At 37.4% G+C, this 13,156-nt stretch overlaps 2 protein-coding genes across 2 annotated transcripts; one reads left to right on the forward strand and one right to left on the reverse strand.

Annotated features, from left to right (window-relative positions):
* Positions 945-7,609, forward strand: LOC109330998 (extra-large guanine nucleotide-binding protein 1-like). The gene is made up of 8 exons (XM_019565275.1): positions 945-2,269; positions 2,521-2,658; positions 2,768-2,872; positions 2,956-3,141; positions 3,623-3,800; positions 5,533-5,774; positions 6,442-6,605; positions 6,753-7,609. The coding sequence occupies exons 1-8, from the start codon at positions 1,127-1,129 to the stop codon at positions 7,342-7,344; spliced, it is 2,748 nt and encodes a 915-aa protein (XP_019420820.1). The 5' UTR covers positions 945-1,126; the 3' UTR covers positions 7,345-7,609.
* Positions 8,532-12,560, reverse strand: LOC109330997. The gene has a single exon (XM_019565274.1). It carries the CDS (start codon positions 11,730-11,732, stop codon positions 8,910-8,912), a length of 2,823 nt encoding a protein of 940 aa, XP_019420819.1. The 5' UTR covers positions 11,733-12,560; the 3' UTR covers positions 8,532-8,909.

Consider the following 13,156-nt stretch of genomic DNA (forward strand, 5'->3'; position numbering starts at 1 on the left):
ATTCGTACGTATTTATTTGCATGTATAATATATTTGCAGCAAGGTTTTGTCAACTACGCTAACATAGGAGTCAGATTGTGATAATATGGTGGAAGCTTATCATAGGAGATCCAGAAATTGGGTATATTAATAAGTTATTTCTTATTTACTCACTCGTAATTGAAAAATAAATTTTGTTGAAAATAAATAATACTATTTCTCAACTAATAAATATACCACTACCCAATAAACTTAAGTATTTAATTTCTACCTAATCACCTTAAAATTATATTTTTACACTACTATTATGGTGTAACTACTATATTTTTAATTTCAACTTTCTTATTTTATATTTAATATTTTTTAATTTCTACAAAAAAATCATACGATCATAAACAATGGCAAGTTGAAACTACTCATCTCATTTTCAATCAGGCATTCTAATAACACAAAATAATTCAAAGTATATCCAATAAAAATTATAATTTAAAATACATTAAATAAAAAATTAAATAATTAATTGTATAAAATAAAAATATAGGTCGAATGGGGTCTATTCACACTATAGTAAATTATAAAAGTAATTTTTGTTTATTACAATATTATTATTTTTATGGCATGTCCAAGTAACCATCAAGTACTAATACCAATTTGCTTTTTTAAGAATCTTAATATATATTCTCATTATACATATGGAGAAATTATTGGATGGTTTCAAACTCTAGTATACATCTATGTCTTAATTTGAATAATAGTGTAACATATGAATATAGTGATATATAAACAACAATATGAATGATTGACAGAATAAAACAATGCATGATGAATAATGTAAATACGTTGGAGCATTGAACAGAAGTAGCATGAGAGTGGTCCCATTCTTTGACTAGCAGGTAGCACACACGAAAACAAAAGCTCATGTATTGTATTGGATGCCAAGTTGAGAAAGTACCCCACATGGCCTTAGCAACACACGAAAAGTGAAAGATTCCATCATTTCCCCTTCTTTTTCTTTCCTTTCACTTTCACTTTCACTTCCCTATTCTCTCCCACTACGCCACCTCCACTTCCACCCACTCCATTTTCCTTTCATGTTTTTCTCTTTATTCCTATCCCTCTTTCCTATTACTCCTACACCTTTCTTACCATGTTACCTACCGCACCTCATCACTACTCTTTCGCCGCTGAGTACGACGGTCCTCCGGTCACCTTCGATCTCCCCAAAGCAGTTCCGATAACCGTCGATAACATTCCGGTGGCCTCTGTTGTTTCAAATAACATTCTTCCTTTCTCTTTGCCGGTTGTTCAACCACTCATTCTACCACCACCTTCCAAGGACTTACCTAGGGTTTCTAAAGAGATTCAATTAGGTTCTGAAACAACCACGGTTTCTCCCACCTCCGTCATCGCTAACAACGTTTGCGACTGTGACGTTTCTGGAGAGTTCAGTGATGATTTCTCTAACACCAATTACGCATCCGGTGAGTTCTCTGATGCCGCTAACACTTCCACCACCGTTCTCCATGAGTCGAGTAACGTTGAGTTTTCCGATAGTTTAGAGAGAAGTTCTGATGCGTTTAGGTTTTCAACTAGTGGTAAGGAGAGCTTGGATTTCAATGAATTGAATAATCACCAAGATTGGGGTTCCACTGAGTCTGTGTTGAGTTTAGAGTATCCATCTACTCGTGTTTCTTCTTCGAAGCATGAGGAGGATTCTGGTAATGAACCGGGTTTTGATGCTAAACGGTTCTCTGTTGTGACTTTGGATGTGGATGGTTCCGTTGATGATGGCGATGCTTCGAATGAGGATTTTGATGTGGATGTTGAGGAGGAGAATGTCATTAAACCGGTTAAAAGAGAACCGCTTACAAAGGGAAAGAAAGGGTCTTGCTATCGGTGTTTCAAGGGGAATAGGTTTACGGAGAAGGAGGTTTGTTTGGTTTGTGATGCAAAGTATTGTAGTAGTTGTGTGCTTAGAGCAATGGGGTCCATGCCAGAAGGTAGGAAATGTGTTACTTGCATTGGATTCTCGATCGATGAGTCGAAAAGACAGAACTTAGGGAAGTGCTCTAGGATGCTCAAGCGGTTGCTTAATGATTTGGAGGTTCGACAGATAATGAAGGAGGAGAGGTTTTGTGAAGTGAATCAGCTTCCGCCTGAATACATTTATGTTAATGGGAAGTCACTTTGTTATGAGGAGCTGCATATATTACAGAACTGTCCAAACCCGCCAAAGAAGCTATGTCCAGGAAACTATTGGTATGATAAAGTTTCTGGTCTTTGGGGGAAGGTATTTTTTTCCTCCATGCATTGGTAATTCTTGTGGTGTTTGATGTTTTTAGTTTTGGAAAGTGCTAACTTGTGCCTGTTAAGAAATTAAAGAGTTTAGGTTTTCATTGGGAAGACGCCTACTTACTATATTGAGAAGTTGTGTGTTTAATTTCCCAATAGAAACTTACCTTTTCTTGATTCCTTAGGGTACTTCAGCATAACACTCAAGTTTTAATTACCACGAATGCTGATTGGTTTGTTATTTCACAGGAAGGACAGAAGCCTTCTAGTATTATCAGTGCTCATTTGAATGCTGGAGGGCCCATCAAACTGGATGCTAGCAATGGAAACACTGAGGTTTACATTAATGGTCGGGAAATAACAAAAGTAGAGCTTCGGATGTTGCAGGTTAAAAATCCGATATATGCAAAAACATTCTTAAAATGCTCTCTCTAACCAACCAATTTTTATGAGCTATAAAATAAGTTGTTGAAAGGATCATGTTTTGTTTGTGCAGCTGGCAGGAGTTCAGTGTGCTGGAAACCCACATTTTTGGGTCAATGAGGATGGTTCATACCAAGAAGAGGGACAGAAGAATACAAGAGGGTATATCTGGGGAAAGGTAACCTTTTTTGGATGGCATCTTTTACTTATTTTATTCCATCGTAATTTATTTGTTTCTTACTTTATTATTTCACTTGTTAGCCTGGAACGAAGCTTGTATGCGCTTTTCTGTCCCTGCCAGTACCTTCTAAATCTTCAAATTCTTGTGGAGAACAACACTCCAATCTGGTTAACAGAACAGTTCCTGACTACCTTGAGCATGGAATAGTTCAAAAGCTTCTCTTAGTGGGTTGCAGTGGATCTGGAACGAGCACTATCTTCAAGCAGGTTATTTTTAGTTATTCATAATTATCTGCGAATCAAGTCATGTTCAGTACTTTCTTTTGTTTAGGAACATTGAATTAGTCAATATTTGTGTCTGTTAGTTCACTTATAAAAATGATAGGAGAGTAGCTTCTGGGAGTAGCCTAAAGTCTAAACAAGAGCATCAACCTAGTGACTCATAGTATATTGTGCAAATCAATAGTGTCAGTCCTGCAAAGTTTGCTGTAGCTTTTAGATGTTAACTGGATGCACAACTATGTCACTGCCTTTTGTCTCATATACTATTCCCTGGTATAGCAACGCAAGTTGGTGGTAAATGACAACGGACTTTGTAGTTGGACATAGTATGGGATTGCATATTATGGGTACTTGAGGCGTGGTTGAAATAAAATTTTGACCACCCCCTCCTCTCCAAAGAAAACAATATCTATACAATTGCTTGCAAAAGTTAATGTATTCATAGAATTGTAAATATGTATGGCAGGCCAAGATTCTTTACAAAAGTGTCCCCTTCTCAGAAGAAGAGCAAGAAAATATAAAGTTGACCATTCAGAGCAATGTTTATGCCTATATTGGCATACTCCTTGAGGGTCGTGAGCGATTTGAAGATGAAATTTTAGGGGATTTAAAGACAAGACATTCTTCTGAACTTGATATTACAGGTAGAAGTGCATATTCTCCCTCCATTACACTCCTCTGTGTAATATTTTTATTTCATTGAGGTTTGATTCAGCAGGCAAGCTATTTTTATATGGTAGTATGCATCAAATGTACATCATCTGGTTGACAGTCCAAATGCTAAATGGTTTGCAGCACACTTACATTTTATTTAAGGCGTCATTATGTTCATATTCTGTTTTTATTGCCTCCTTCCATTCAAAAGTGTTGTAACTGTCCACATTTAAATTTATTAACTATTGTAAGTTGTATATATATTAGGACATATTATGTTTTACCTTTATCTTAGCTCTAGTTTGGGCAAGTAAAACCATAATCTATATACTATGTAAAGTTCTGTACAGTCTTCTATCATTCAGTAATAGCATTATAAGACTTCTCCATTCAAATAGAAGTAACAACATGAAATCCCACTCATCAATAATGCTTTGAATATAAAAGGATTGTATATTATCTTATTTAGGCCAAGTGGCAATTGTGGATTGTGTTAAAAAAACTTACTATATTCATGTATGTATAGATCATAGAACTATTCGCAGAGAAATTATGATGTGTAAAGTTGTCTTCTCCTGTTTTGATAACTAGTATATTTCTTCATTATTTTGGACCACATGACTTATGTAGAATATTATTTTGTTTTAATATTGGTGTATAGAAAATGTGTCCATGTTATGAAGAGGACTTACTATTGTGAGTGATGTACTTTCATTCATGTTTAACTAGATGAAAGTATTAAGTACATTATGATGTTGATGACAATATATATTCAACTAAATGATGGTCATTGAATACTAGATGTCTCAAGCTAATGCAGTCAATACTCAATAGTGCAGTATATCACCACCGCTATCATGTGGCCTCCCTGTGATGTCCAGTTCGCCACACCACATTTTTGTGGAAAGGCAAATTGTGACCACTATCAGTGCTAATTGCATCTCTCATGGATGTTATCTGATGCAAGGACGAAATCCCCATTTTCTTCTTGTTTTTAGCCCTTCCCCATTTGTGGACATTTAAGTCATTTCTGACTTTCTTTAGGAGATTCTAGTCATTCCATGCCTTCCATTTTGGCAGAACACATTTATGGTCACATACTCATCTTCGACGAGTTGAGCCCCCAGTCCTCATGAAACCGAAGCTCAACATTCTGGCAACCCACCATTTTTGTACCAAACTCTGGCGACTCCTATGTATTCCTGCAACTGTGCAGTGCAGTGCTAAGGGGTCTTTACTACCCCTTTTTGCAGCAATCCTCTTCTTTTTCGCAGGTCTCTGCTCTGTTCTGTTTTTGGACTCCCTTCTTCTTTATTTTGTTGCTGTCTTACTGTGTACTTTGAAGCCCACATTGTCTTTTACTTTTGCTTCTGTATTAAGCTTTATTTTTCTTTTTCTGGTTGCTGTGTACTTCAAAGCCCATGAAATTTTTGGCATCATCTTCCTCCATTACTTGGTTAGTTATGCCTTAGATTGACGGTGATTATATTGCTACACTCTATACTGTGACTGCTGATTATTAATGACGAGTTTGTCTTTAATTTGGAGTTATTTTTTTATTATGGAGCATTTATATGTGTGTTGTATAAATTATTTATATTATTGGATAGTTATGCCTTGATCGGATGGTGATTGCTGAGTAAGAAGTTATTTGATATTTAGCTGACTCATTTCAGTCATTTGTACTAAAAGATTGACTGGTACAATTATGGTTTACTACAGGAACCAGCTCGAAACTTGATGATAAGACAATATATTCCATTGGCCCAAGGTTGAAAGCATTCTCTGATTGGTTGCTAAAAACTATGGTGTCGGGCAAAATTGATGCTATCTTTCCTGCCGCTACTCGTGAATATGCACCATTAATTGAGGAGTTGTGGAATGACACAGCCATGAAGGCCACATATGAAAGAAAAAGTGAATTAGAAATGCTGCCTAGTGTTGCCAGTTATTTTTTAGAGCGGGTAAGATCAGTTTTTATTTTTATCAACATTTTAACTTCCATGTGTGCACTTGTCAATTTATAATGGCATATGACATTTTTACATATTTGTTACTGCCATGTGGAAGAACATGTCGAGTGTTATCAATTATATATGGCGAATAAGCAGTTAAATAAATCTCGTCTAAGGCTATTTTATTTTATTGTGAAATAAAGCATGAAAGGGAGCAACTAAATAAGGCAGATTGGCCAGAAGTAACTGATTGCTTCAGGCTGGTAATTTGTGCTAAGAATCTTCCGAAGTGCATTATATATTAAAATCTGGGTAGCTCATATCTTAACAGAATAACCGCTCTTCACTATAAGAAGGGATTTTGTCTGTTATCAATTAATTTCTTTGGCAAAAACAAAGAAATAACAGATGGAGGGATAAATTTAATTGTTGTACAAGGTGTTTTAGTCGGTGCTAATGCGAATAGATCGCACCGGTCATTCTTGTGGTTATAAAGGGACCTTTCCTCAGTTTCTGGGAGTGATGATTTTGCAAATGTTCGAACCAGTGTGCTTCTTTATTTTCTTTAACTTTCCATTTTTATTGGCTTTCTCTTGAAAATGATGTTGGATTACTGCTTTGACAATCTTGTGCTTTTCACGGACAATGTTTATAACATGAACACTTCTTTCTATAGGCTGTTAAGATATTGAGGACTGATTATGAACCCTCAGATTTAGATATCCTCTACGCCGAGGGAGTTACTTCATCCAATGGTCTGGCTTGTGTGGAGTTTTCATTTCCCCAATCTGCTTCTGAGGAAAATGTTGACACTGCTGATCTACATGATTCTTTGGTTAGGTAGGCTGAAATATTTGCGCTTATCTCACCAATTTTTTTAATTATATATCAGAAATATACTTTGTCCCTGATTGGTCGAATTGCTGTTATAAATTACAACTGCTATTGAGAGTGATTCTGATGTTTTTTTATTTTGGGCGTTTACAGATATCAACTAATTAGAGTGCAGGCAAGGTGGCCAGGAGAAAATTGCAAGTGGCTAGAGATGTTTGAGGATGTTGGAATGGTCATCTTCTGTGTTTCCTTGAGTGACTATGATCAGTTTTCTGTCGACGGAAATGGTTGTCTTGCAAACAAGATGATATTGAGCAGGATGTTTTTTGAAACCATTGTCACTCATCCAGCTTTTGAGGAAATGGACTTCATGCTGATATTAAACAAATTTGATCAGTTTGAGGAGAAAGTGGAAGAAGTTCCTTTGACTAAGTGTGACTGGTTCTCTGATTTTCATCCAACAATTAGCCGCTCTCGCCCTAGCAGCAACAGCAATAGCATTAATAATAACCCCTCCCTTGGTCAGCTGGCTTCCCATTACATAGCAGTTAAGTTTAAGAGGCTTTACTCATCTCTTACTGGGCGAAAGCTGTTTGTGTCCCTGGTCAAGGGGTTGGAGCCTGGTAGTGTTGATCCAGCACTTAAATATGCCAAGGAAATTTTGAAGTGGAACGAAGAGAGACCAAACTTTAGCTTAAGTCAATACTCTATGTATAGCACTGAGGGGAGTTCATTCTCTCATTGATTGCTAATTCAGACAAGAGTTGTTTCACATACTTGTGTATGACTTGAATTCTGTCTGTGTACATATATTGCTAACTAGGGAAACTAGCAACATTTCTTGTCCAAGCTATCGAGTTGTAAGATACTATAGACACGCGTAGATAAGGTTTCAGTGCGTAAGGGCATGCTGGTGTGTCAGTCAATGCATGCTGCACAGGTCAAGTTGTAATGTACAAATTCAATTGTTTTCCTCATGGTAAAGTAAAATCTTGATGTTTGAATTTATACATCACTGCTAACAAAAATTTGAGTGGCAATATATGCTAAAATAAATATGCCATTGTCTTGTGATAAATCAAGCTGAAGATTCTATCCAGGTCTGTTTTTGGTGGATGGAATATAAAGGCGCATATAATGTTTCTGAATGTTATCCATTCACTTAATTTTTTGGATACAATTCAGAATTAGAGTGGTTGAATTTTTTTTTTTGATAAGTTCATACAAGGCAAAATTAGCAGGTTACTGCAAATTCACTTGCTATTCTAATATAGTGCAACTCCATTAAAGAAGTTATTGCAAGAAGGAAAGCACTTATATCCCAGTGCAGAGATTTCAGCCTTTATGATGAGATAGCCTAATATAATCACGGAGAGATTTCTATAATATTGAGATTTCAGTGGTTGTAGCCTTGTAAGCTTTTAGCTTTTGGAGGGCATGGATGATCTACCTAAATGGTACTGTGCTCAAATAGCCAACTGAATTGAGACAGAATTGCTGGTTTTGTTACCATATCCGATCAGACCTTAATTGCCTTTAGTATATGAATTCGAGGATTGGTGTGAAAGAATGGTACAAGCTCTGATGAGCCATGCAATGTTTCACTTATAGCAGTTCAAGGAACAAGGAACTAGCATTTTGTAATGATTTTTCTTCCAATACCACACAATTTGACCACTTCTCTCCATCTGCATTCTGCTTCACGGTTTTGAAGCCATTTTTGTAGCAATTATCTTCGTGAAAATATTGATTATTGATATGAATGCAGAGACGGTTTCGTCTTCCAACGTGTTTCACTATACTTCTTTTAATACAATTAGTGGCAATGTTTTGTTCATACCTATTCTCTTAATTTCTTCTAATTTTAACCCTGCACAATTTCAATCTTCTGAAAGGAAGTGAGTTACATTTTGTATAGCAAGTTTTGTACACTAGAACATGAACAAACATTTTACAAATGATGGAAATCCTTTCATACGCCACAGAAACAAAGTGATTTTATCAATAGAAGTTCTATCCATGCAATCTACTTCAAGTACACCATAGCTTCCAATATGTAACAAATCTATATAAAGCCAACTCTACAAGAAGCTCATAGACAAAAATTAAAAAGGTAAGCAACAAAAAAACAGAATTAACAAGTTCACCCACTTGCCTTGTAAGCTCCAAAGTAGAGAGATAACAAGTATCTGTCAATTTGGCAGCATACAAAGTCTTCTAGCAGCTTCACATTTAGGTTTCTCATAAATAATCTTTCTTGTGCAGTTTCCAAATTGAATGAAGTTACAGGTGACCGTTTTGTCTTTGAACTTACGTCTCAGAACCTTCTTGAACAGTAGGAAGAGCATCTTCTCTGATAAATGCAGGGTTAAGAAACTTCGCCACAAAAGCCCACAATTTATACACATCCTCAAAATTAGTCAGAAAGCTCAGCGAAGCAGTGACAACTTCTAGCCTCACAAAGCCACCTTTTCCATCATGCTGACCATTCTCCATTGGCCTGCAAAGGGTAGTATCTTCAAGATTGATAGCTCCTCGATGCTGTTTTGAGTTATCAAGAATCCGTATATGACTAAGGAAACCAATGCCGAGAGAGATTCCTTCTTTTTCAGCAAGCTTTTGAACAATCTCTGGATTGATTAGCCCTCGGTTTCTGTCCCTTACATTGAATGCCACAGCCGCACCTCTCTCATATTTAATTTTTGGACCATAGATGTAGACAAGGTTTACTTTGTTATCTCCATTAGAAACCGATAACTTCAGTTGCAATAAAGAGGTAACAAGCCAATTTATCAAATATCGAAGTCTAAGTGAAGTCTTGTTGAGACCAAGCATATTAACATGATCAAGATGCCGGCATGTTATCTCCGGTTCCCTCCTACTCCAATTCTGGCCATCATCATATTCTCCATCACTTGTAACCTCATCTTCATCCAAGCTAGTCACAGATACGTCTCCTGCCTCCATGGTATGTCTCAGGTATTCTTTATGATTATCTTCCATGCTAAATGACACTCTTCTTCCCTTGCTAATTGTTTCATTCTCCTCCAAACCGAAAAACCTACCATCACCACCACGATTCCCTTCCCTTCTACCCAACAACCTAAAGTCACCTTCAGTTTCTCTTCTTATGGCGCTCTCTTTAACCTCAGAACATATTTCAGAAGTAGAGCCATTGTCTAAGCAGGGATGCTGATCAATAAAAGTTGAATTGTTGAGCCGAGTCCCTTTCCAAGCAACAGATCCAGCATTAACTGCTTCACTGGCTCCAGGTTCCTCCTGGATCTCATTGAGATAAACATGACCTAGTCCATTACCATTTCTTGAATATTGATCAACTTCGGCATCATGTTCTTCTTCAGGGACCTCTTTGACATGGTCTAGTTCCTGCGACACTGATAGGACAGCAGCATCAAATGACAGCACATGGTGGTCATCATGAGGACTTGTCTTTACCTGCCTTTCATTATACATTGGACTGCCATAAATCTTAGAAGTTGGTTTTGGAGAATGTCGCCTCTGGTTCTTCCTCCCATTGAACCAGAAGGAAGGTAGGGGAGAAGCTATCTTCTGTTTATTCGATTGACTTGCATTGTCAGACCCCAATGGACTCTGACCCAAATCAATCCAAAAAGAGTTGTCTGATGACTCATCCTCGCTGAACACAGGGCTCTTCATCACCTCACCCACAGAAACACTCTCAGTCTCCTCAAATATGGTACTAGTTCCATCTCTTTCAGAACTGTCTTGATCCATTTCAGTCTCAAATACATCTCTAACCTGAGCGGATGTGTATGCACCAGAAAAGGCAGGCAACTGTGATGGTTGACGAGTCTCAGAAGTCTTATCGCCATCACCAGTATCTTCATCATCTTCAATCCCAACCAATTTATCTAAACCATCCCCGGAATCGCTCAAATACAATGGAAATTCCGGGGTAAGCTTCACCATTCCAGTACCAGTACTCCCGGACTGATTTTGGAGGCTTGCCATAACCGATTTCTTGATCAGGAGACACCCAAAACCAGTGGGATCATAACCAAATACCCTGTAAAATGATGTAATTATAAAATCTGGCCTGAATAGGGACAAGCCAAGTGAATCCATGTCCTTGGGGCCCAATGAACCAGCATCAAGCAAGACATGCCAGTTATTCTGCTGTGCTAGCGCCATCCACTGGTATGAATACTTAGCCCCGGTTACTCTAGACTGAACCGGGAACACAAAAAGACCAACTGCAGAATCCTTCTTCCTCCTCTTCTTGCTCGAAATTTGTTTCCTCAAATCGGTGGAGCAGAGTTTAAGGGTTGGCCATTTAAACCATGCACTGTATGCCTTCGCTCCTTTCTCACGAGCTCTCTGTGCCATCCAAGCCACAGACTGGCTCTCGTGGTCGAACATGGTCAGCAATTTCTTGTTGGTGTGAAAAGGGTATGACTCTGCTAGCAATTTAAAAGCTGATCCTCTACTAACAGTAAAAACAAGGCCATACTCATTCTCAGGGATATTCAGATAATCCATAATTCTACACTTTACATCATGCTCAACAGTCCCTGCCTCGGCAGCACCATAAAGTGCATGATTACTCAAATTGGCAGTTATCTCAGACAAGCTAAAGGTACAAGACTCCCAATAGTGAATGGTCTGGACAAATGAGAAGAGTCCAAATCCACAGTAATCAAGGCATACCTTAGGGGACAACAAATGTGAATACTCATCTGACCTCAACTGATCCACTTTATCAGATGACTGGTACTTAGGGTACATTGTGAGGAACTTTGAGAAAGCTTCTTCGAGGCTTGGAATTGCATCCTCGGATTCGAACGTGCGCTCTGCAGCAAGAGCAGTGGCTCGAAGGAACTCACGCTGGGCATTAAGCCTGGCCAGTGACCGGGATCTCCCTAGGGACTCGTCCTGATTGCCAACCGGGTCAGGTTCCATGTCCTGAGATTTCAACAGTGACCCATCTTCAGAAGCTTCTTCTAGAGCTTCCCTGAGCTTATTCTCTTGCAGCTTCCTCAGAACTGATGGGTTTCTCTTATCATCAATGGTGGATTCATCTTTTCTCCTGTTCTTCTTGTCCATGATCAAAGAAGCACAGTGAGAAATGGGCTTCCATAGTGAAAGATGCATGATTCCCTTTTAACTCTCTTTTGAACAAAGCAATCTCAGATGAGAATAAAAAACCTTAGCAACAACAACAACAACACAAAGAAGAGGGTTTATCCCATGTATGAGTATATCAAATTGAGCTTCAAACCCTAAACACCCCAAAAACCGAATAAGGTACAAGAGAAGGAATCTGAAAACCGATCGTGGAAAGACCACAGCTTTGAATTCTTCAAGGGATCCAAATCATACAAAAAATTGGAATTTTACAAATGCAAAACCTCCTTTTAGAGAGGGAAAAACAGAACAAAGGAGTGGTTCAGTATTTCAGGTGAAACCCAACAAAAAAGGATTTTTTGGAGAACCCAGAATGGGATTGAAAAGGAAAGAAGGAGATAACAGTGGGAAAGAAACCCAGGGAAGAGAGATAAGGTCAAAAGTCTCAAACCCTAGAATCTAGATCCCAAAATTTTCAAAGCAAGCTCACACATGTAACTCCAAAATTACCCCCAAAAAAGAAACGAGTTTAGAGAAATGGGTTTAGCAGAGAAATTAATTTGGATCGTGAAACACATGAATAGCGTCCTCATAGATGAAAATCTCTCTCTCTCTCCCTCTCCCTCTCTCTCTCTCTCTCTTCACTGGTACATAATTAAAGAAAAGCTTCTCTCACATGAGTAAAGCCAAAACATACGGTGTATTGAATGAATATCTTCATCACTGTACGATTTCTTCTTCAATTGAAAATGAAAAAAGTGTAGAGAAATAAATAAAGATTATAGAGAGCAAAAAAAGGACAGAGATTTCAGAATAAGCCTCTTTCTCTTTCCTACTTAAAAAAAACCATCTTTAACAAACAGGAGCAAGGACATTTGACTATCACAAAAACCAAATTGTTAGATATAATAATCATTTTCTTCAATGTTGACAAAGTAAAATAAAAATTGTTTCACCAAATTTTACCACCCAATTATATTATTTTAGAATTGAGGTTCCCAAACTTCCACTTGCTTATGTTGGAGTGGAACCCACAAGTGGCTTTTCCTTCTTTGCTGGCTGCAAGTTATGGTTCAAAGTCAAATAATTAGATGCCTTGTAAAAGCTGTTTTCTGTCCAACTGTGCAAAACCACAAAGTCCAACTCAAAAATCATCATCTGTTTAATAGTGTAAGTGTTTTTTATATTGTCAATAATCATCAGTTATTCACATGTTAATTATTTAATTATTATTAACTCTTAAATACAAGTAATACAAATTAATGATGAATAATATACTAATAGTGAAAAAAAAACTTTAAACTAATGGTATGTAGATTCTAAAGTATATGTAATAATGCCTTTACCAATATCTCAAATAAACCACTTTTGCAACAATTAGAAGTTTTCTTGCATCATTTTAAATTTCTCCCTTTTCTTAGTAAGACTAATTCAACAGGGTAATTCTAAAA

Source organism: Lupinus angustifolius, chromosome LG17 (genome assembly GCF_001865875.1).
Source record: "Lupinus angustifolius cultivar Tanjil chromosome LG17, LupAngTanjil_v1.0, whole genome shotgun sequence".
NCBI classification, from domain to species: domain Eukaryota; kingdom Viridiplantae; phylum Streptophyta; class Magnoliopsida; order Fabales; family Fabaceae; genus Lupinus; species Lupinus angustifolius.

Excerpts from the sequence above, each read along its gene's own strand:
- LOC109330998 (XM_019565275.1), top strand. The coding sequence starts at position 1,127 with ATGTTACCTACCGCACCTCATCACTACTCTTTCGCCGCTGAGTACGAC. Across the intron at positions 2,270-2,520 it reads TTTCTGGTCTTTGGGGGAAG|GAAGGACAGAAGCCTTCTAG; the intron begins GTATTTTTTTCC and ends GTTATTTCACAG. Across the intron at positions 2,873-2,955 it reads GAGGGTATATCTGGGGAAAG|CCTGGAACGAAGCTTGTATG; the intron begins GTAACCTTTTTT and ends TTCACTTGTTAG.
- LOC109330997 (XM_019565274.1), bottom strand. The coding sequence starts at position 11,732 with ATGCATCTTTCACTATGGAAGCCCATTTCTCACTGTGCTTCTTTGATC.